This window comes from Lepidochelys kempii, chromosome 15, assembly GCF_965140265.1.
Source record: "Lepidochelys kempii isolate rLepKem1 chromosome 15, rLepKem1.hap2, whole genome shotgun sequence".
Classification (NCBI taxonomy): Eukaryota; Metazoa; Chordata; order Testudines; family Cheloniidae; genus Lepidochelys; species Lepidochelys kempii.
In genome coordinates this window covers 5,852,835-5,877,522 of record NC_133270.1, presented here as the reverse complement: position 1 = coordinate 5,877,522, position 24,688 = coordinate 5,852,835, and the positions used below count along the sequence as shown (strand labels likewise).

The following is a 24,688-nucleotide window of genomic DNA, read 5'->3' as shown; positions in this document are numbered from 1 at the left end:
TAACGCTTCTCCCATTTGCTGGGCTTACAAACCCGCAGTGAATTCCAGAGCTGACAACATGGAGTAGAAAGAAAGGGTCCGTCTGAGCATCCCCAGGGAGCTGGCCGCACGGGCCGCCTGCTCCAGCGGAGCAGCAAGCACTGGGCACATTTCAGTGGGCTGGGGCAGGGAGTGACTTGACAGAGCAGGGGTCCCTGGGGTGAGCAGTGCCCTGGAGTAGCCAGAGCCACCAGGGCTGGGCAGAGCTCAACACAGCCTCTGCAATGCATGGCAAGAGGCCACAGCTCTGTCCTCTGCAGGCAGCTTCTGGGCATGGAGGAGGGGGCTGCCATTCTCTCTCTTGGTCCGTCAGAGGTGCTATGGCTCTGTTTCCTGCAGGCTGGATTAGGCCAGGCCCCAGTGAAAGAGGAACACCCGGTGAGCAACAGGTTTGTTTTTTGTGATGTGTTTCCATTGTACTGGGCTCAGATGCTGCATCCTGTACCGTGTGCTCCCATAGCGCGAGATGCTTCTCCCTTGGGTGCTGCATCCCACCAGCTCACACCCGGGAGCAGGGTGCAGGCTGGTGAGGTTGGTGGCTTTCAGGGACTGGGGGAAGCATTTTGCACTTCCTGACCTTAGAGGAAGCAGACTGGGGCCAGAATGCTCTGACTGGCCAGGACAATGTCAGTCTGTGATTGGCCAGAGCTTCCAGCAGGGTGGCTCCGTGGCAAGACTGGGGCATGTTGACCGAGCACTATGCAAAGCGCCAGCATGTTTGATGCCCCAGAAGGAGGGGAGTGCCAATCCCAGAAGAAGGCTTTAAATGGTATTCAGAGGAAGGCAGCATTGTCTAGTGGGCAAACGACAGGAGTCAGGGGACCACAGGTCTAATGCAGGTAGTGCCACAAATGTCCTGCACAGCCTCAGTTGCCTTGGCCAGTGGAAAAGCACAGGAGCTTGCAGCCTGGTTCCTCACAAAGCAGCCTCCCAGCCTCCACTCACCTGTCTCCAATCCAGCCGGGATTGCAGTGCGAGCACTTGCCATTGATGTGGTTGCAGGTGTGGCCATCTTTGCACAGGGGGCAGATTTTCTCGCAGCCGTCTCCGTAGAAACCTGACAAGCAGGCCTGATCACACTTGGTGCCATTCCAGCCAGCTTCACATGCCAGGCAGCGGCCATCCGCGATGGTGCAGGGCTGCAGCCCTTTGCACTGCCCACACCTACAGATGCCAACAGGGAGCACAACCCGAACGTGAGCAATCATTTGAACACCCCCACGCTCACCCCTCCCTCCCGCCCCATCATGGGCAGGACTCAGCTATTGGACCAAGCAGTGACTGCACAAGACAGATGAAACAGGGACTGTCTTCAACTTGCAAGAACACCGGACGGGCAGGGCCCAGTGCAGCATGGGGTCCTGAACCTGCCCAAGGCCCTGCACACTTACCGCCTCCTGCAGCCTTGTCCGTAGAAGCCCGCTGGGCAGGGCTCCCGGCAGTACTTGCCCCGATATCCCGGCTCACAGGTGCAGGTACCATCCACCTGGTTACATTTCCCCTTGTAGCACTGACAGTAGCGGTCGCAGCGCGGGCCAAACATTCGCTCCCGGCACTGGCAGCGCCCAGTGAACTGCTCGCATGGCGAGTTGTTGCAGACGCACTGGTTGTTGCAGCCCCGGCCCCACCAGCCGGGCTGGCAGATGCACGTCCCCGTCTGCTGGTCACACTGGGAGTTGAGACTGCAGTAACACGAGCTGGAGCACTGGGGACCCCACCAGTTGGGCTCACAGGTGCACTTGCCCGTCTTCTGGTCACATTTGCCATGCTTGCAGAGACAGGCGTTCTCACACTTGGGCCCCCAGCGATTGGGGTTGCATGTGCAGTGGCCCGTGACATCCTCACACTGGCCATTGGGGTGGCAGCTGCACATTTCCTTGCAGTCTGGACCCCAGAACTGGCGGGGACATTCTGCAAAACAAGCAACACACCAGCACTTACTAAGCAGCCACCAAGTCCCTTGGTCGGTCACCAGGCCCCTCCTACCATCATCCTGTCAGCTTACGTACCAGCTGCAGCTCCTTAGAGGACTGCAGCTCCAAACCCAAGTTTAAAGGAGCCCTGCCCAGCACACTCATCTGCTGACTGTGGGTCTGTATAGCCCCGGTTCTGCGCCAAGAGCAGTGCAGGGCACTTGCATGCAGTCAGCAACAGCAGCCAAGCATCATTCACAGGCACATTTCCCCAGCACATCTCACACAGGCTCTCTGTCTGCACATTGATCTGCCCCGGCAGGTGAAGCGACCCAGCAGGTCCCGCAGGAGTCTATAGCGCCCACTGGCAGTGCTGCCGTTCCTGCTGCCACAGAACATGCGATTCCAAGATGAGGGGGCCAGGGAGACAAGAACGCAGTAGCCGTGCCAGCATCTCTAGCTGTCTCCATTTGGAAACAATGTCAGCTTCTAACCAAAGAGAAAGCCAAGCAATTTTCAGCAGAACCCCCTAAAAGCACCCTGTAACACACAGGCCTGGGCAGGTCGCAGGGAAAGGGGCTGGGAGCCAGCCCTGATGCAGCTTCCAGAGGCAACAATTGCAAGAGCCGTCTGGCTGAGCTCAGGACAGGCCTCTCACTCCCCTCTTCTCCTGGCTTTCCCACTGCAAAGTGCCTCTTCTCCTTGGTAGAAGTTTGTTACTATTTAGGTGAACGTGTTTGTTCTGTTGCATGACTTCTGTCCTTATCCTTAGCTGCTTCATCCTGCACATGTAGCTTCATAACAAAAGCAATCTCTGGTCAATCAATCAAACACACCTTTCCCTATGACTGACACAGAGTCTGATCCCCAGCTGCCCAGGGGTGAGGAGGAGGCCTCCTGCCTAGACAAGGAGGCAGCAGAATCTGGATAGGCTCAGGGAGAGAGGTCTGGTGCGTTCACCATTCCTTAGCTAGAGGAGCCGGCCAGTGCTTAATTTGTAATGAAAGAGGTGCCGAGACTCAAGTAATTTTTTTACTTTCATAACTGATGTGGCGAGCCCAGAGGTGCCGAGGCTCTGAACTGCCAAGCCCTGGCACAGATTAAGCACTGGGGCCATCACCAGGAACGAGTCAGCATAGGCTGGTTATGAGACACGTGGACTTTTCCACTGGTTCAGGGTTCTGATTGACACACAACTCCTCCTCTCCCCCAGGAAGCAATAAATGAACCCTGCAGTGACTGGCCCCTCTAGGCTCTTTATAAATGCCGGGCTCTGGGACCCCTCCACCTTGCGACATTCCAGCCCAAGCCTGAATGTCTACACAGCAATATTACAGCCCCACAGCCTGACCCCCGCAAGCCCAAGTCAACTGACCTGGGCCAGCCGCAGATGTTTAATTGCTGTACCCTTAATGGGAGCACACTTTAGCCCATGCAATCCAAACACAGTTAACAATGCTACTGATGATGCATAAGCCAGAACAGACTCCAGCTGCCTCTTCTCTGGCCTGGGCTGGGCTGGGCTGGCTCCACAGGGATAACCGGAGTAAGGAGGAATCAAAGCCTATTTAAGTTAGTGGCATGAACAGACTGACTGCTAATCCAGCAGAAGCTGATCTGTGGAGGAAGACGGGACCATTAGTCAGCGTCACTTTCCTGGCCACACGAAATGAACAAAAAATGTTTCGGCCCCAACCATTTCCCTAGAAGTGCCGGGCATCTCACTGCAGAGCGTGAGGCTTTGCACTTTGCTAAGCCCTGGCAGCAGGTAAATGAAACGAGGACCCCAAGAGGCTGTGGGGGGCCAACAGGGTCAGCTAATGCCTCCCTCTTGTGCTCTATCTGGGGTACGGACAAGGAAAGAGAGAAGCTTGTCGTTATTCAGCAGCAAGCAAAACGTCTAGGTTTGCTTTCCCAGAAATCCCCCTTGTGGCTTGAAACTTTCCATTCCTGGTGCCAGCCTGAAGGAGATGGGGGGCAGGGAATTTGGGGGAAAGCCTGCATCACTTCTGCCTGCGAGGAATACTTTGCTGCTGCTCTGTTGTTCACTTAGAGAGCACTGTCAGTTTCAAAGAGAGTTTGGGTGATTTGCATTCTGTACTCAGTGCTTCGCTGCCAGGAAGCTAGGGCGACTAGAGGAGGTGAGCCTGCTGTGCGAAGTGTCAAACAGATTGGTTTGGGGAAAAATACAGTTCTGAAGATTTGCAAAACACTGTGGTGAGCCTGCACCTTGGGAAGTGCCCCAGGGGTCGGTCCTGAGGCCGGTTTTGTTCAATATCTTCATTAATGATCTGGAGGAGGGTGTGGATTGCACCCTCAGAAAGTTTGCAGATGACACTAAACTGGGAGGAGTGATAGATATGGTGGCAGGTAGGGATAGGATACAGAAGGACCTAGACAAATTGGAGGATTGGGCCAAAGGAAATCTGATGAGGTTCAACAAGGACAAGTGCAGAGTCCTGCACTTAGGACAGAAGAATCCCATGCACCACTACAGACTAAGGACCGAAAGGGTCGGCAGCAATTCTGCAGAAAAGGACGTAGGGGTTACAGTAGATGAGAAGTTGGATATGAGTCAACAGTGTGCCCTTGTTGCCAAGAAGGCCAATGGCATTTTGGGATGTATAAGTAGGGGCATTGCCAGCAGATCGAGGGACGTGATCGTTCCCCTCTATTCGACATTGATGAGGCCTCATCTGGAGTACTGTGTCCAGTTTTGGGCCCCACACTACAAGAAGGATTTGAAAAAATTGGAAAACGTCCAGCGGAGGGCAACAAAAATGATTAGGGGACTGGAACACATGACTTAGGAGGACAGGCTCAGGGAACTGGGGATGTTTAGTCTTCAGAAGAGAAGAATGAGGGGGATTTGATAGCTGCTTTCAACTACCTGAAAGGGGGTTCTAAAGAGGACGGATCTAGACTGTTCTCAGTGGTAGCAGATGACAGAACAAGGAGTAATGGTCTCAAGTTGCAGTGTGGGAGATTTAGGTTGGATATTAGGAAAAACTTTTTCACTATGAGGGTGGTGAAACACTGGAATGCGTTACCGAGGGAGGTGGTGGAATCTCCTTCCCTAGAAGTTTTTAAGGTCAGGCTTGACAAAGCCCTGGCTGGGATGATTTATTTGGGGATTGGTCCTGCTTTGAGCAAGGGGTTGGACTAGATGACCTCCTGAGGTCCCTTCCAACCCTGATATTCTATGATTCTATGAAGTGGCCCTTCTGGAGCGGGAACAAGGATTTTGAAAGGGGGAAGCTTTGTCCAACTGCTACATCTAGCCCTGCCACCCCTTTCGCCCACAACTCCTGGAATGAGTTTGTAGGGGTGATCACTCCTGGGCACTCAGACCTAGAACTTGCCCTGTCTGACTCCCTGGAGGCTCCAGCCTCGTGTTTGTAACTTGGTGAAGCATGTATAAGTAAGCAGTTGGAGCAGCGCGCTGCCACCCATTCACCAGTATGGCCCTTGTAGGACCCAGTGTGGGCTCCCAGAGTGCACAGAGGCTGCCCTGCTCCATGCTTCTCTTTAGAAGATGCAATCCAGCTAGAAAATGTCAGCTTCCAGCCAAGGAGCAAACAGAACAATTTGCAGCCTGTAATGTCCAAGCCTGGGCAAGTCCCAAGCAAAGAGGTCAGCAGGCATCTATCCCAAGTGCAATTTCTAAACGAAAGAGCACAACATGCAAAAGGGCCAATATCACCTCAAACACTCAGAGGGCATGTGCAGGGGGGTGAGTTAACCCTGTACTCCCTGTCTGCTTTTATCACCAATACTGCCGGAGCAGAGCTTTTGCACTCACTGACTTTACTGCTTATGCACTAACCCAAGCTAGGCAGGGCTGTGTCACTCCGCTATGGGATGGTGCCAGGACAGAGGTCAGAGCTGCTGACGCCCAGCTCCAACAGATGCCCGATACTCACTGGTGTCACAGTTGGCCCCGAAGTATCCATGGCGGCAGCGGCACTCACTGGGTCTCACGCACACCTCGTTCTCCTTGCAGGTGAAATTCCCCTCGCACACGGCTGCCAAGAGAAAGGGAGAGACGTACAGTGACAGGGCAGGGAAAGGCAAAGCCAGGGCTGAGCACTCCCTGCTAGAGAAGGGAAGGGAGGAAGTTCTCCAGCAGTCTAGGAGAGTAGGCACGAGGCAGCACCACCACTCTCCTCCCCAGCAACCCTTGGGAAACCAGCGGCACCAGTGCATTTCCCCGGGTGGAGGGGGGATCCTGGATGGAGCCAGGAGGCAGCGGCAGAAGAGCAACTGGTGCCTTGGTGCTCCGCGAACTGCTGCCTTCTGGACACCTGATAAGGTGCTTTGGGTGGAAGATCAAGGTCACCAGGGTGGGAGAAGACAAGAGTCCAGTCTGGTGCGGTCAGGGTGACCAGATGTCCCAATTTTATAGGAACAGTCCTGATATTTGGGGCTTTTTCTTATATAGGCATCTATGACCCGCCCACCTCATCCCGATTGTTCACACTTGCTATCTGGTCACCCTCGGTGCAGTGCTGGTCTAAGAGAAGGAGGCTGCTTCCCCTTAGCCTCTTCTTGCCCTGGAGTTGGGCAACGGCAGTCTCACAGGACTCTGGGTGCCACACTAAACCCCACAGCAAGGGTTTGGCTGGCAAAAGTGGGTGCCATGACACTCTGGGATCTGGCAGGAGGTCTGCCTGGGGAGTGGAGGGGGAGATGCCTCGCTGACAGGGAGGCCCTGCACTGGCTCTGGGCGAACGACAGGCCAAGGGTGCTGCAAGAGGGGAAGGACGGAAGTCTCCTGCAAAACCCTGGATAGAACATGGCAGCTAGGGTCAATCCTGTTACAAACCTAAATGAACACAGTAGTCAAAAGCAGCATCAGCCGGCCATCTTCAGGGGATGAGGGGATGCCAGTCTCCAGGCCTTGGGAGTGCCAGGCAGCCTCTGGCCGACACAGCTAAGGCAGCGCCTGGCAGCATGGAGCCAGATGACTCGGCCAGGCCCCCTGGGAGGATCACAGGGAGAGGAGGAAAAGGGTGCCTGCCTCCTCTGTCACAGGCGCTGACCTCCAGGAGGCAACACATCTCATGGAGCTTCCATCGCCCCGGGCACAGCACACCACATGGATTAGGCTGGGGCCTGGCACAGGGGGCAGGGCATGGGTCAGACACCTCTCCTCAGCCACTTGGGTCCAGCAAAGCCAGCAAGGTTCACAAAAGGCTCTCCGTATCCTCTGCTGGAGACAGCTCCCTGCCTGAGCTGGCTCTGACCCTTCTGCTCTAGGGGAAGCTCCTCCTCTGTCCTTGCAGCCAGCAGCAGCGTGTTGGCTGCCCCACTACAAGGGGGCAATGGCACTGCCCAGGGCTAGCCCGAGGCTGAGGATTGCTCCGGCTGGGAGCAGCACAGGTATCCTGCCCAGTGCTTGATGCTGTTCCTGGCTCCTGTTCTCCCAAGGTGACATGACTGGAGCCTCGCCTGCCCCCACCAGCATCCCTGCAGTGTTCCACCCATGGGGTGGAACCTCACTGATCCGGGAGCAGCTGACCCGCACTCACAGAAAGGGCCAGCATGACTCCATGGTGCTCTCTAGTCCAGGTGTGCCTTCGCGAGGCACCTCCGTCCTCCCTTCCGCATGGATCCGTGTGGTGGTCACCTCCAGGCTGCATTACTGCTGCAAGCTGTGCACTGAGCTGAGCGTGGATGAAATGCAAGAGCTGCAGCCTGAACACAGGGTAGCAGCCCTTCAATGGGCAAGGCTGCTGGGCCCGTGAGCACATCTCCCTTGTACTCAGTTCCTTCCACTGGTTCCCAGTCCACAGCCTCGGTCCTGATCTGTAAAGCCAGCAAAAGGCCAGGTTCCAGCTACCTCAGCGACCGCATCTGCACCCATGATCAACAGCTGTGCACATCGCAGCTCACAAGCCCCAGCCGAAGCCCATGAGAGCTGTAGGTAAAGTGCTGGCAGTCACCAGAAGAGCCTCCTCACCCAGGGAAGGGAGAAGAGCAGGGGACTCCATACAGTCCATCTTACCTGGGAAGCTCCCAGATGCTATGGTGATGGATTCTGAAAGCCCTCAAAGAGACAGCTAGATGAGACAAACCAGACTGAGGGAGGCTTGGAGTCTAGTGGTGAGAAGAGGCCTGGGGCTGAGGAAACCTGGATTGCCTTCCTGATTGACCCCGACTGCTGTGAGACCTTGAGAGAGGCTTCCAGATGGAGATGCTAAGAGGTTAATTTATCCCCCACCTCATGAAGCATTTTGAGAGTGTCAGATAAAAGGCACTACACCCATGCAAAGTATCATAATTAGTGTTAAATGCAAACCTTGAGGTATTTGTTTGTTATATTGTTACCTTCGTATATGCAGGAGATGCAAAGGAGCTCACTTAATTTTCCTGCGGGAACCGTTATCTCTGAATTCCCTGGACTTATGTGATACACGCTCAGACTGAATGTTGCATTCAAGCGAGGCCGTGCACAGAACACACATAGGCAGGAAGCCTTTCCTCCAGCACGAACACGCAGCCGCTGAGCAGCGCAGAGCAATACCACACAACAGGAAGTCAGGGATACTGGGGCCAGCTGGAACTGTGGGAAGTTTTACAGGAATCCAAAAATAGCCTCCCAAAGTTTCACAGCTGCGCTCTGGGAATCCAAGGTCCAAGAATTCTCAATCCCCACACACTCACTCTTGCAGACCTGAACTCAACAAAGCTCTCTAGAGACAGAGGCACTGAAAGCTGAGCTTCAGCCCCCAGGGGAGCTTTGAACCACTGACAATAACCGATTGATTGTAACAGTACCTTCAGATGACCCTACCCTGGAGCAGCCCCGGCCAGAGCTCTCCTTGCAGAAATGAAGAGCACGCTGTGGAATACGCACTATTATCCTGCCATATCTAGGACGTGCCTTAAGTTACGACCTTCCCTTCCACTGGGAACTTCAGTGAGTGTCCACAACAGAGCCCCAAATCCCCATCACTTGCTTCTTCCACTCACTGCAGACACGTTCAGGCCGAACGTCTGGCACTGGAGCTGTAGCAACGTCCACTGAAGCTCTTCATGTTCCATACATGCGGCCTCCCTTTTCTTTCCAGCCCCCTGTCTCCGTACCCCCTCCTTCACTTCTCTTTCTCTTCCCTCCCTCAGAGATGAGGCCTCTGGTAGTTGCATCATCTCTTCACGGGGGCTGGGCAGTACACTCTGAAACCCATCAATCTACTCCCATGACTATCCAAACACAGGCCAATACAGAGTCGTGGGAGGCGTCTGAGGGGCAGAAACGGCTGCCCTCAAAGTACCCCTCAACCCCAGCATAGAGAGTAAGTGACCAACCCAGAAGCTGAGTTTCATCCTCCAGCCAAGGCCCAAATGAGGAACCTAGTGTGTGACAAGGACCCAAAATGAGGAAGACTGCAAAACGACTCATGCAGGACAAACTGCATGGGCTTCTTCCCCTGAGTGTACATGGCTCTCTTTGCTCAGCTTCACAAGGCTTTATGGTGGATGTAAACGGCTGTCAGCAGTAACAGCGAGGAGACCCGAAATCTGGGTGGAAGGGCAGGGACTAATGCTCGGGACCCCCTCTCGCAGGTGAAGCCAGACACTGCTTGTGGAACTGACGTCTGCACTTTGCTGTCTCCTGGAGGCAGCTGGCACCGTGCTGGGAAGGGACGTGACTAACTTTCTGAGGGAAGCCCAGCTCCAGTCCATCGGTTGCAATGCCACTTTACCAAGTGAACTGAAGTTTGGGGATATGCCCACTGTCCTGCAGACATCCACTGTTTCGCTGCTGGTCCCTGCCTCGCCCCCAGGGCTAGCTTTGACCGAGGAAGGAAAGGCAGGACCCTCCCAAAGGACCCCCCTAGTCACAGAACTCTGAGCAAGGCAGGCTCTGGGGAAGCCGAACTCAGATACAAGGGGGCTGGGAAAGCCCTTCAGGGACGGGAGGAGAGGTGGCTCTGAGGAAGGAGAAAGAAGCAGTGTCTAAAGAAGGGATGCTGGTGCTTACCTATCAAACACTCGTCTCCTTGTTGCCTCCATCCTGGGCAGCACAGAGACCCAGAGAAGCTGCACAAAGGAAAACACAAAGGTCCGGTTACAATTCTCACGTACCTCGGTCCCTCTGCCAAAGGTTTCCCCTTCCTCTGGAGAGAGCTCGCTCTCCTGCGTGTTGGGCCACAGCTCTGAGAGAGCCACCCCACCCCAAGGAATTGAAGTGAGTCAGAAAGACCCAGGGCTCCACTTTAAAACCCAGCGGGCAGGCCTGTTTGAGAGGAAGGCAAATATCTGCAGCCAGTGACTGCAAGTCCTGGCTGACACCGGGGCTGGGGCACTCACTCGTGGGCTGCTCCGCTCCCCCCACCCCTTGGAGAATACTTTGGGGCAATTCTCCTTTTCCTCAAGGGCTGTCCAGTGCAGGGTGCTGACAGCTACAATGCAACCCAAACAAAAGAATGCAGCTGCAGGGAGTCTCAGACCCTGAGTCAACTGACGCGGGCTCACCTTATGGGGCTAAAAAGAGCAGTGTGGACACATTCCCGCTTGAGCTGGGGCCCAGGCTCTGAGACCCTGCCCAGATTTCAGACCCCAGGCTCCAGACGCCAGGCTCCAGCCCAAACAGGAATGGCCACACTGCTAATTTTAGCCCCACAGCACAAGCCCCGTGAGCCTGTATCATAGAACCCTAGGATTAGAAGGGACTGCAAGAGTCATCTAGTCTAACCTCCTGCCAAGATGCAGGATTTGTTGGGTCTAAACCATCTTAGACAGATGGCTATCCAGCCTCCTTTTAAAACCTCCAGGAAAGGAGCTTCCACACCCTCCCTCGCATCAGTTGACCTGGGCTCTGCGACTTGTTCCACAGAGTTTTTCTTTGCAGTGTAGATGTAACGTACGCGGGTGGTCGGAGAATAAGCAAGGGATGATACTTTCAATATGCTACCACCACTCACACCCATATCTCGGTCTCACCTGGCCCAGCTGGTGCAGCGAAACTAACCATCATGTGTCAGCATAAGATAGGGACCTGCTGGTGTGTGAGCTGGCAAATGGCCAATCCAGACAAGCCTGAAGTGATGCTAGGTTGGGGGAAGAAGCGGGAAGAGCTGGAGAGGATACCAGCAACAGAGGGTCCACATTCTTCACAGGAAATCTTTGTCATCCACATTTCCGATTTGAAAATGGAGTTACAACGACGGTTTCATTTCTTCAAAAATCTCCATTTTGAAAAATATTCAATGGAAACTTCGGAAGAAATGCCACCTGATGCCTGGCCCAATGAAATGGGGGGGTGCTTTTCCATTTTTCTGCATGGTCTGTTTTGATTGTTTAGAAAGCATGTGACTGAGTTAGCCAAAAACATCTCATTTTCAGCATCCCCCCTTTTGAAAATGAAATACATTTTTTCTATAAAAAATTGCAAAAAAATGAAAAATTGGAGCTTTGTGGAACACACGGAGCCAAAATGTCTTCACCTGGCCCAGATCCATACAATCCTTCTATTTCTTGACCAGCTCCAGTGAGCCAAACATCCCTCCCTGCTGTCTGTCACACTGGTCTGAAGCTAGAGCCATGGTAGAGACCAGCTGCAGTGGAGAGAGCACTCTGGGTATGTCTACACTACAACAACACACTTGCAGCTGGCTCATGCCAGCTGACTTGTGCTCACAGGGCTTGGGCTGTGGAGCTATAAATTTGCAGCATAGAGGTCGGGGCTCGGGCTGGAGCCCAGGCTCTGAGACCCTCCCCACCTTGCAGAGTCTCAGAGTCTGGGATCCAGCCTGAGCCCAAATGTGTTCACTGCAACTTGATAGCCCCACAGGCCGAGCTCTGCAAGCCCAAGTCAGCTGACCTGTGCCAGCCTTGGGTGTTTTACTGCAATGTAGACATACCCTCTGAGTCCATACATAGTGAGAGGGATCAGTCATTTTCTGTTAGACCATGAGACAGTGACCCAGGCCTTCGTTACCAAGATAAGACTGGACTAAACTCATCTCCTGCTGTGGCCCAAACGTTACTTGCAGCTTCCACTTGTTGTTACAGAAACTGCCCCGGGAGCATTGACCTCTCACTGCTTCTAGCCTCTGTACAAGTCTTCAAGGGCACGTGGGAGCTGCAAGCAGCTACAACGGAGCAGCCTCCCTAACCAAACTTGGCATCTAGAAGCTGAACAAGCCAGGCCATTTCAAAGTAGCCCAGCTGCTCTTCTAAGCACTAGACTGGAGTAGCTGGAGCTTCCCCTTCTGAGACACACAGGGCAGTTACTCATCTGTTGCTCTCTCAGGCAAAGTTCTGTTCTGCAGACCATGTCCGAGACCTCTCCTGTGACACACATTTGGCAGCCTTGTCACAGCTCTCATACACTGTGCGTGTGTGTGAAAGAGACACAGTTGGAAATCATCAGTGACGGAGAATCCACCACGACCCTTGGTGAATTTTTCCAGTGGTTAATTACTCTCACTGTTAAAAATGTACACTTTCTTTCCAGTCTGAATTTGTTTAGCTTTAGCTTCCTAGTATTGGCTCGTGTTATACCTTGCTCTGCTAGGTTGAAGAACCCATTATTAAATATTTGTTCCCCATATAGGTACTTATAGACAGTGATCAAGTCACCCCTTAACCTTCTCTTTGTTAAACAGATTGAGCTCCTTGAGTCTGTCACAATAAGGCAGGTTTTCTAATCCTTTACTCATTCTCGTGACTCTTCTCTAAACCCTCTCCAATTTTTCAACCTCCTTCTTAAACTGTGGACACCAGAACTGAACACAGTATTCCAGCAGTGGTTACATCAGTGCCAAATACAGTGACAGATAAAGTCCCCCAACCTGTAAGTACAGCCTATGTTCTTAGTTCCTAGATGTATACAGTTACATGTAGGCATATTAAAATGCATATTGTTTGCTTGCACCTAGCTGACCAAGTGACCCAGACTGCTCTGTATCAGTGACCTGTACTCTTCATTTTTTACCCCAATTTTTGTGTCATTTGCAAACTTAATCAGTAATTATGTTGTCTACTTCTAGGTCATTAATAAAAATGTTAAATAGTGTAGGGCCAAGAACCGATTGCTGCGGGATCGCACTAGAAACATACCCATCTGATGACAATTCCCCATTTACAATTACATTTTGAGACCTGTCAATTAGCCTGAGTTTAATCAATTTAATGTGTGCTATGCTTATTTTATATCTTTCTAGTTTTTTTAATCAAAATGTCATGTGGTACCAAGTCAAATGTCTTACAGAAGTCTAAGTACATTACATCTACACGATTACCTTTATCAACCAAATTTGTAATCTCATTAAAAAGAGATACCAAGACAGTGTGACAAGATATATTTTCTATAAAGCCATGTTGATTGGCATGAATTATATTACCCTCCTTGAAATCTTTAATTGAGTCCTGCAACACTCCCTCCATTATCTTATCATGGGATCAACATCAGACCAACAGGCCTATAATACTTGGGTCATCCTGTGACCTTTTTAAACAACGGCACAACTGAGCTTTCTTCCAGTCTTATGGAACTTCCCTGGTGCTTCCAGACTTAGTGAAAATCAAAATTAAAGGTTGAGCGAGCTCCTCAGCCAGCTGTTTTAAAACTCTTGGATGCAAGTTAACTGGACCTACTGATCTGAAAAGTTTAATTTTAGTAGTTCATAGAATATCAGGGACCTCAGGAGGTCATCTAGTCCAACCCGCTGTTCAAAGCAGGACCAACCCCATACTCCTGAGACATTTGAGGACCAGAAAGAGTGTTACCATATGGTAGGATTACATCATCTGTGTTTTCCCCAAATACAGAACGGAAATATTTAATGGACACTTCTGCCTTTTCTGCTTTTTATTGATGATTCTGCCATTTCCATCTAGTAATGGACCAATACCATTTTCAGGATTCTTTTTGTTCCTAATATACTTTAAAAATTCCTTCTTATCATCCTTAACTCTGTTGGCCATAATTTCTCTGTGTGTCCCTTTGCCTCCGTTATCAATTTTTTACAATTCCTAGCTTCTGATCTATATTCATTACTCTCAGCTTCTCCATTCTTCCATTTGTTTACACACACACACACCTGCCTTCACTCCCCCTCCTAACCAGGCCATTTTTAACCAATATGGCCTTCTTCCTCAATTGAGGCTCTTGGGCATCTAATCAAGTGATCGTAAACAATTCTCAAATATCATTCACGTTTTTCTGATTAAATTCTTCCTCCCTGATGATCTGGCTTATAATTGTTTTCAGCTTTGTGAAATAGGCCCTTTTAAAGCATACATCATTGATCTGGACTTTATTCTGTTTGCACATTAAAAATGTGCTGAAGTCATTATCACTTCTATCTAAGCTGCCGTTAGTTTTCAGTTCTGTGATCAATTCCTCTTTATCCGTCAAGACAAGGTCTAATATAGAGTTCCCCCATGTTGGATGCAACACTTTTTTCATGCACAGCTGCATACATGGGAAGGGAAGGTCAGACCTTAAGTGTCCGAGAGAAGCCCCCAAATACAGAACAGAAATATATTGCTGTGATGATTTAAAGCCAACTGGGAAGTGTCTGTCTCCCCTCTTTCCTCTTTGCCCTAGTTTGGAGGTGGGAAGAAGCACAGTCTCTAGTGGCACCAGGAGCCTCTCTAGAGCGGGTCTGAAATTTTTTCTCAAAGGAAATACTTATTAAATGCATTTTTTTCTAAATTCTCCATGAATCATTTTTCATTTTTTCAACAGAAAATATTTTCAGTTTCCAAACCCCCAAAATTTTACCAAAAACTGAACATTTTTATCAAAACGAACAAACAAAAAACTGTTTTCATTTTTTTCAGTTAAAAATATTTTGAGAGGAAAATGTCAAGTCAGTTCTAAGTCTGTCTCTTTCAAATGCAGCAACTAAACCACAGGACCCCCTGCCCCCCCACACACACAGAGCACACCAGTGCAGGGCCTGGAATGAGCTCCAGCAAACACTGAATCCCTCATGGCCAGCAGAGGAAGTTCTGCAGCTCACAGCAAAACATCAGGACCTAGACAGCTTGTTTTAATGCAGCTCAAAGACCCCTTCTGGGCTAGATCTGTAGCAGTATACACCTCATACAAGGCAAAGGCAGGGAAGAATAAACCAACTCCAGTCTAGCATCAGTTCTTAATAGCTCATCATTAACGTTGCATGGACTTTACTTGTTGGATTCGACTCCTTGGTGCCAGCATCTCCACAGTAGCAGCAGGAATCTGATGTGACCTGTGCCAGCTTCTCTCCTGCTCCAATTGTCAAAGCACCATGTGCAGCAGAATTCGAGGCACATATTCAAGCCTCCATTGCTGCTGGAGGAGTTAATTGTGGGATAGGCAGGACAGTGGCAGAGGTAGACACACAGGAACACATTGCCAGACTGGATCAGACAGTGTCCCGTCTAGTCCAGTGGCCTGTCTCTGACAGATGTCAGTACCAGCTGCTTTAGAGGAAAGGGCAGTAAACCCCTAGTGAGCAATACTGGCCATAGGGGAACTCAGTGGATGTTTGCACTACCAATATTAATGTTAATCTGCTTTTGATTCCTGCTCAGCTCTTGGCCTTAGCAGCATCTTGTGGTGGTGAGTTCCAATGGTCAATAATGCTCGGTGTAAGAGAGTGTTTCCTTGTCAGTGTTAAATTTGTTGCCTTTCAATTTCATTGGACATCCCTTTGTCTGGATTTACTATCTCAAGGTCTTTCATTATTTCATATACCCCCAATATGTGCTCTCTTATTCATCTCCTCTCTAACTAGGCACTCACAATCATTTATGTCACTCCCGTAGGGTTCTACCCTGCCACCCATCACTGTAGAATCTAAAAATGAACAGCAATAGTGAAGAATTGAATGGACTTCATGGAGTTTCTGGCTCTTCTTCCTTTTCAGGATCAAACTGTCTCTGCTTGCAGCAGGGTAGTTGCTTTTCACCCACCTTTCATACAGAAGTCTCTCCCAGCCTCTGATCATATTTATCATCCATTTCTGGACACGCTCTGCATCGGTGTAGCGCTTCTATTATAGTCTAGCCCTAAGGCACCTCTCTCCCCCATTCATTGTATAGGAGCTCAGGCTTTGTGAATCGTAGTGTGTTCCTGTGATTTTCTAGGTGCCTAAAAGTTAGGCACTGTGATGCTGCACCTCAGTACCAGGGTCACTCAAGGCCCTAAGTAACTACATCATTTTTGCAAATCTATTACCCTAATAGATTAGTGAGGCAGGATTTTCCTTTGCAGAAACTGTTCAGATTAATCTTTGTCATATCATGGTCATGCAGATGTTTTGTAATTCTACTTTTAGTTATCATTTCAGCCCATTTTCCTGGTCTTCAAGAGAGGCTAACTGGTGTGGACCAATTTGACCCTCCACTTCTATGGGGAGCAGATGTAGCCATATCCAGGAGGTTACTCCTTCAGTGAGGGGAATGCAGGGCTCCCATGGAAGTGTGTGCAGAAGAGAAGGTGAAAAGTTTTCTATAATTTGGATTGCCAAACCAGGCTGGATCCAAATGACAGGATCCCCATCACGACCCCAGGCAGGCGCTGATCCAGTCTGAGAAGAGGATTATCCTGATAGTCTGACTATCTCCTCATTATGCCCCCTTCTATTTGGAAAACAATACCCCCTGGATGGTGTTGAACTTGCTGCATGTAGTCACTCCAGCTGTCTCCCTCCCATGGAGGATTTGAGGTTTGGGATTAATTTCCACTACCCTCTGGCTCCCAATTATTAGTTGCATTTCCCCAAAATTAATCTTGTTTTGTTATAATGAAAATTGGACTCTAATGCTAGTACAAAACTAGAGCTAGTTCCTACCACTGTAGGATCACCCACTTCAAAGACAATGCTCCAGAAAACCCCAGTATGGGAGAAGTTCTAACCCTAAGGAGTAGATGAAGGAACATTTTACATTTATGTCGTGCCTGCTACCTCAAAAGGTTTCATTAACTTAAAGCAATATACAAACTATATAATTTATCCAGGGATCGCTCACCCACCACTGAAACGCAGCCACCCCTGTGGCGGAAATGTGGCCCTGCACATAGCGCACTGCAGCGCTACACAAGAGAGGAGGCAGGGAATTCAGAAGGCTGTGGAAGACTCTAGTTAAAACTGCAGAAGGAATTTAGGGATGCAGAATGTGATTACTCCAGTCCAGGTAGAATTCGGATAGGCCAGGTTTAATATCCCGACTCTGAGGAAAAGGCACAGGGGGTTTACAAACAACATTATTTTCCTTTTCAGAAAAAGAAAACAACAAGGCATCATAGGATCCAAGATATCAATAAGCAACTTACGGACATATGGAAGGAGCACTTGGTTAACAGAGCGAACACTCTTGCAGCCACTGCCTTGATACAGCCGGTAAAGATGCTATGGCACCCTAATGAGCAGAAGTGGACAGGACCTCTGCTAAACACCAAAGAGTAACAAGTGAAGGGAATGTAGAGGCCTAGGGCAGGTCTACACTACAGGCCTATGTTAGGGAATGTCCATACTACTGTCCTTCTGTCAGTGGTGCACGTCCTCACCAGGAGCACTTCCACCAACTGAAGAGGGGCAGTAGGGGTTGCGGGGGGGGGGCTGAGACCCAGGGCTCTCAGCTCCGTGCTGTTCCCCACCGGGAGCCCAGCTGCCCTTCTGGGCTCTTGGCTTCTCGCCTCCCAGCCAGGAGCGCAGGGTGGGGGGTACCCGGGCTTCTCGGCTCCCTGAACAGGGAGCCTTTGGGTAGCAGCCAGCATGGAGCTGAAAGACAGCCAACAGCCCATGTAAGGAGTGCAGTGTCAACATGGACACTGCGTGGCCCTAACTAGACCACATACGCGCTATGCCTCTGGCGGAGGGGGAATTATGATGTCAGTGTCATAGGTCACTGACATCAGCGGGTCAAGGCTGTAGTGTACACACTGACACAATTTGGTCAGCATGAGGCAGCTTATGTCGACCTAACTGTGTAGTGTAGAGCAGGCCTGTGCACAGTACAGGATAACAGCATGGCATCTCCTGACCAGGTGAGACCCGGTTTTATCATGCCATGTGCATAGCCTCGGAGTCACAAAGTTAAAGGCCAGAAGGGCCCACCACATCTTCCAGTCTGACCTCCTGTATAGCACGGATCACCAGCCCCACCCAGCACCCGCACACTAACCCAACAACTGAAATGAGACCAAAGTATCACAGTACACAGGAGAGCAGACTGCTATGTGCCACAGGCAGAGAATGGGGGGACTGAGGTGCACCAGTGCTGAGATCCCTACAATGGCAGGGAAATGATTGAGAGAATCTTGGCAAGTGGCACCCCCCCACACCCCACCCCCAAGGTCACTGCCAATCAGACCTGGGGGAAAATTCCTGCCTGGCCCCACAGATGGTGATCACTTAGACCTTGGGCAAGAACCAGCCAGCCAAGCACCTGAGAGAGAATGCTCAGTACCACCTCAGAGACCCGGCCCTTCCCATCCTATGTCCCTTTTCCAGCCATGGCCATTCCTGATGCTTCAGAGGAAAGAGATTTTAAAAAACCCACAGAATACATGGGGAGGGGGACAGAATCCCTTCCTGACCTCTTCTGGTCGCTGGCTGAAACCTTGAAGCATGAGCTTCAGGAACATAAGACATATACTGGAAGTGAGCCCCAGGGCTGCTGAGCCACCCCCCGACCATAAGCAACCTCGTTTTTTCTTCCTCAAGTGCTTGCTCATGTCCATTCCACGTTAGGTGACTCCCAAGCAGTGTCATAGGAGCTGAGATCAGAGTTCATGGACATGCTGATTGCAACATGGCTCGACCAAACTCAGTGTCATCTCTAGCTTGCTGGGTGATGGCGTTGTGGGAAGAAAACATGTACCAACGACTAAGTCACCCCTCTGCAGATGTCCTGGATCAGGATCTGGACCAGGAACACTGCTGAGGAAGCTTGCGCTCTCATAGACTGGGTCGTCAGTATAGTCAGTGGAGGAACACACGCCTGCTTGTAGCATGTGCAGATGCACAATGTGATACAGGATGAATCCTCTTGAGCTGAAATAGGCTTCTCATCCTGTCCGCTTCCACCACAAAGAGCTGTGTGGATCTATAGAACGGTCTTGTCCTCTCAATATAGAAAGCCAGGACGCATCTAACATCTGGTGTGTGGAGACATTGCTTCTCCCTGCTCACGTGCGGTTTTGGGAAGAAAACCAGCAGGAAAATAGTCTGATTATTGTGAAACTGCAAAACCACCTTGGGAGGAACATGGGGTGAGGGCAGAGCTGTACCTTGCTCTTAAAGAAGACCATGTACAGGAGTTCTGATGTAAGGGTCTAGATCTCTGAGACCTGCCTGGCCAAAGTGACAGCCACTAGAAAGGACATCTTCCAAGAAAGGTAAAACAAGGGGCATGTTGCCAGTGGCTCAAAGAGGGCCCTGTGAGTTTTGACAAGACCAGGTTTAGGTCCCATGGGGGACTGGGCTCCCAAATCCGAGGGTATAGTCTTTCTAGGCCCTTGATAAAACGAACAGACATCTAATGTAAAAAAACCGATCAGCCATCCACCATGGTGCATGGCCAGGTGTATTTTAACTGAAGACATTGCCAGCCCTTGCTATTTCAGATGTAGCAAATACTCAAGAACGGTCTGCAGTGACAGCCAGGCAGGTGAGAGACCTTGCTGGGAAGACCAAATGGAAAAACTCTTCTGCTTGGACAGGTATTTAGCTCTGGTAGAGGGGTTCCTGCTAGGTAGCAGCACCTGGTGGACTTGCTCGAAACAGGCCAGATTTTCGGGATTTAATCCTGGAGCTTCCAAGCTGTCAGGTAGAGGGTGGTGGAGTATTTGACTATGGTCCTGTGAGATCAGGTCCAGGAGGAGAGGGAGCGGCATCAGAGTCGCTAGTGAAAGACCTAGCAGTGTGGCGAACCAGTGCTGGTGCGGCCAGGCTGGGGCTATGAGAATGACCTGTGCTCTGTCCCGCTTGATCCAGCAGGACCTTGCGCATAAGAGGAATGGGAGGGAAGGCGTAGAACAGGTGCCGTGTCCAAAGGACCAGGAAAATGTTTGAGAGTGAGCCTGGGCTGTGGCCTCGCAGGAGCAAAATTAGGAACGTTTCCTGTTCTGTTTGGTCACAAACAAGTCTACGTGGGGAGTTCCCAATCACTGGAAAACAACCCTTACTACATTGGGGTGGAGGGACCACTCGTGGTGACTGGAGAAAGACCTGCTGGATGATCTGCCAGCTCGTTCGATGCTCCCGGAAGCTGAAAAGGTGGATCAAGTGCTTTATGCAAAAGTGCTTTATGAGGTGGATCAAGTGCTTTATGCAAAACCTCCACAAGTGGATAGCGTCCTGACACAGGAAGAGCAAGCCCCTCCTTGCCTGTTGAGGTAGAACATGTCTGCTGTGTTGTCCGTGAGCACTAGCATGTTCTTGTTCACAATGTGGGGTAAGAACACCTGACAGGCCCCAGGTGAGCCCCCCATCCTAGTTCTGACACATCCAAGACTATGGATAATGAGGGCTGGGGCCGTGAGAAGGGGATGCCTGAAAGGACTGACAGAGGGTCCCTCCACCAGTTGAGGTAGGCAAGGACTGGGGCAGGTGCTATGAGCACCAAGTCCAGGTGGTGGCGGCTTGGCGAGTACACTGAGGCCAGGCAAACTTGAAGGGGTCTGAGGTGTACTGCACTACATATGTGCCCGCGGCCATGTGACCTTACAATTTGAGGCAAAAACGGGCCATCGTGACCGGATGGGCCTTGACCTGCGCTGTCGATGATGCCATTGTCTGGAAGTAGGCTTCTGGGAAGAAGACCCTGGCCTGGGAGTAATTGAACACTGCTCCAATAAACTCTATCCTCTACACATGGGCCAGGGCAGAGTTCTGTTTGTTTATAAGTAGGCCCAGTGCTCAAAAGGTTGGCTGTATGAGGTGGATATTAGCCTCCACCTGGGCCTCAGACCGGCCTTTGACCAGCCAGTCGTCGAGGTCTGGGTAGACTTGGACCCCTCATCTTCTCAGGAAGGCCGCCACTACCTCCATGCATTTCGCAAAAATGTGTAGGGCTGCCGACAGGCCAAACAGGAGAACCGCAAATTGGTAGCGAGTCTGGTCTACAGCAAACCTGAGAACGCTTCTGCAGCCTTGGAAAAGTGAGATGTGGAAATAAGCTTCTCTCTAATTGAGGGCAACATAGCAGTCCCCTGGATGCAGGGAGGGAAAGATGGAGGCCAGGGAGACCATGTGGAACTTCAGCTTTTTGAGGTATCTGTTGAGGCATCGCAGATCTACAATAGGTCAGAGAGCACCCTTGGAATTAGGAAATAGCAGTAGAAAAACCCCTTCTCTCTTAAGTCCTGAGGAACCTTCTCCATGGCTCCCCCTCAGAGGAGGGCTGGCACCTCCTGGGCTAGCAGTTGCTCATGAGATGAGCCCTGAAGAGGGACAGGGAGAGAGGATGGAGGGGAGGAGTGGAAATATACTGGACTGTATAACCCCTTTCCACAGTGCTCAGCACCCAGTGGTCTGTAGTGATATGAGACTGTGCTGAGCTGAAGTGGGACAGGCGGTCTGAAAACAACAAGGAGACAGGATCCAGTGACACAGCAACTGGCATAATGCCCTTGGGTGTCCCATCAAAAGTTCTGCTTAACTGCCCCCCAGTATCTGGGCGGGCTGGGTAGCGATGCTGAGGCAGACAGGGGCAGTTGCCTGGGGGGTGGTAGAGCCAAGAAACGGGTGGAGTGCTGGGGCCTGAAGTGCTTCCTCAAAGCGCCAGGGCGTAGAGACCCAGGGACTTGAGGCTGGCTCTGGAGTCCTTTGGGCCATGGAGCTTTGCATATGTTTGCTCTGAGAAGAACAAAGCACCTTCAAACAGAAGATCATGAAGGGATGGCTAGACCTCCGTCAGCAAGCCTGAGCACTGAAGCCAAGAGCATCTGCGCGTGGCCACTGCAGAGACCCTGGGTCTGGCCACTGAGTCTGTTGCATCCAGCATGGCTTGCAAGGAAGCCCTGGCTGCAGACTTCCCCTGCTCCACCAGAGTGGAGAACTCCCGCCTGGACTCTTGGGGAAGCAAGTCCTTGAATTTTGACAAAGTCCCAGACCATGAAATCGTACCTCCCTGGCAATGCCAGCTGGTTGGTAAAGCCCATGGAGAATAAACCTTTCTTCAAAAGAGGCCTAGTTTCTTTGAGTCCTTTGCCTTAGGGGGTTGCTCCTTGCAGCCCTGGTCTGGAGAGGAATACAAGTACTCATACCCCTGGGCGGGAACAAAGTACTTCTTTTTGGCCCTCTTTGAAGTGGGAGGCAAGGAGGATGGGGTTTGCCACAGGGCTTTAACTGGTCCCATGCTGGCCTCATTGAGAGGTAGAATCACCTTAGACGGGGCCTCCGCGGTCAATACATTGACCAAGCTGTGGGAGGATGCTTTGACCACCTCCACTTCCAGCCCTTTGAGGCCACGGGGCACTTTCGCCCTTCTACCCACCAGCACCGCCAGTGACAGCTCGTGCACTGCTGGCAACAACGGTACCAACCGCGCCAGCAAGTCTCTGGCTGCCCTAAATGCCTCCAGGGAGCACAGCACTGCAATTACACTGGTGCTGCGCTGTCCCTCCGGTGCTGATGATGGGGACCGGACTCAACGGAGCCTACGTACAGGATGGAATCAATGGTGCTGCCTGCGGAGCAGGTCGGAGGAGTGGCCAATTTAGGTCGCACTCCCCTGCACTCCCCGTGTTTGGCCTTCCTTAGAGTCGGGGAATGCCACCTCTTGGCCAGCTGCTTCTTCTCAGCACCAGCGATGGGGAACAGTGCTGAGAGTCTCTCACAGCGGGAGGAGCACTCCACACTGCCACCGAGGGACTCGGTGCTGAGTCCGACCGGCTCGGCTCCAAAGAGGGTCGGCGCACCACCTCCATCAGCAGGAACTTCAGCCTGGCCTCCGGGCCTTTCTTTATACACAGCGTGAACGGACAGCAGATCTGACAGTGATCCCCGATATGGGTCTCACGCAAGCACTTTAACCGGAGAGTGGGTCACCCACGGGCATGGCCTTGACACAGAAGGCTCAGGGCTTGAAGCCCAAAGACCAAGGCATGCCCCAGTACTGGGAACAGATGAAACTTCGCTAACACAGCAAGAAGCACCAACTAACTATGTATAACCAACTAACAATAGTCCACGTAAGAAATAAAGAACTGGGCTAGAATGAAAACAGAGAGAATAGAGTAAAACAAAGACCACTCAGTACAGCCAAAACAAGAACAGTTCCAGTGACTGTCACGGGCGGTAAGAAGGAACTGAGAGGATGTGGAGTCAGCCAGACCCCTTATACCGGCGCATGAGCGCGCAGCACCAGAGGGCGCTAGAGCCAACCTGCCGGGGACCACTGAGGGAAAAATTTCCAGTGACTGTGCTCGCGGTGAACACACCTAGTGTGGAATGGAACACGGATGACCAGAAGTGTACACAGTGTTCCAGGTGAGGTCTTACCAGCTCCTCGTACAATGGCATTAATACTTCAATATCTCTGCTTGAAATGCCTTGATACAACCTAGGACTGCATTTGCTTTTTTTCACAGCTGCATCACATTGGTAGCTCAGAGTCATCCTGTGATCGACTCACGCACCCAGGTCTCTCTCCTCCTCTGTCACTTCCAAATGATGAGCCCCCAGCTGGTAGCAGAAATTCGTATTAGACCCTAAGTGGTTGACCTTGCACTTTGTACTATTGAATTTCCTTCCATTTCTGTCACTCCAGTCTTCAAGATCATCCAGATGTTCCTGTATAACGTGCCCATCCTCCTCTGTATTGACGATGCTGAACTTCATGTCATTAGCAAATTTCATTGTCACACTCCTACTTTTTGTACCAATATCATTACTAACAACATTGAATAAGATGGGTACCCAGACCAGTCCTGGAGGAACTCCACTAGTAACCACCACAGTGCATGGGGTGGGAACCTCCCATGAAATGTATGCCTCCTTCACTGGGTTTTCTAAGTGCCTCTGACATCAGGATGAGTAGATTTTAAAAGTGTACAAATCCAGTCCCTCTCGGGTAGACTAGGTGGGGGGACAGCAGCCTAGAGGGGGATGGCTGGGAGTGGGGACAAGGCACTGGAACTGGGTATGCAGGGCAGGGGGTTAGTGGGCGATCGGGGCAGAACATGGGGGAGGGGTTTTAGAAGGTTGAATAGAATGACTATTTACTAGCTGTCCCTTTCCCAGGGTGCCGCCCCCACACTCCCACCCAACCTGCCTACTGTATTTATTGTTTCTATTAGGTAGCTCCTAGAAACTCCAGCTGAGATTGTGGCCCCCTGCACCAGGCACTTCACAGACTCTGCAATAAACAGGTCTTGCCCAGAAGAGCTTCCAGTGGTTATCCGCACTGTAAAGACCAGGAAATGAGACATCTACCCATCCACCTTCCCTCCTGCCTCCACTGCCCACCAGGAGGCAGAACCAGAATAAGGCACTAAGGAGGGGAAGGGTCAAGTTCAAGGCATCCTGTGGAATATTGTTGACTTCGATGGTGAGTGCACCAGGTGAGACGTGGCCTCCCTACAGAGAGTGGGGAGGTGCCAGGCAGGGCTCCCTCAGTTCTGGCCTGCCCTGGAGCAGGGATTTTGTTTTCACTTCTCAAGCACTGGTTCTTTGTAACAATATGGCTATTGCTGCACCTGGAACCAGGCTCCAGGCAAGTCCCTCCCTTTGAGTGCCTCTGAAAAACACAAGGGGGGGGTGTGTCGTCCAGCCTGGCCATGG

At 51.3% G+C, this 24,688-nt stretch overlaps 1 protein-coding gene across 2 annotated transcripts in view; it reads right to left on the bottom strand.

Moving 5' to 3' along the window:
* The window catches only part of SCARF2 (scavenger receptor class F member 2), a 107,376-nt gene that overhangs the window by 79,034 nt on the left and 3,654 nt on the right, over positions 1–24,688 (bottom strand). For both annotated transcript variants that reach the window (XM_073313044.1, XM_073313045.1), the window contains exons 2-5: positions 9,940–9,998; positions 5,876–5,977; positions 1,431–1,950; positions 985–1,203 (exon numbers count right to left, since the gene is read on the bottom strand). In XM_073313044.1, coding sequence (XP_073169145.1) covers positions 985–1,203; positions 1,431–1,950; positions 5,876–5,977; positions 9,940–9,998 — 900 coding nt within the window. The remainder of the gene's footprint in view (positions 1–984; positions 1,204–1,430; positions 1,951–5,875; positions 5,978–9,939; positions 9,999–24,688) is intronic.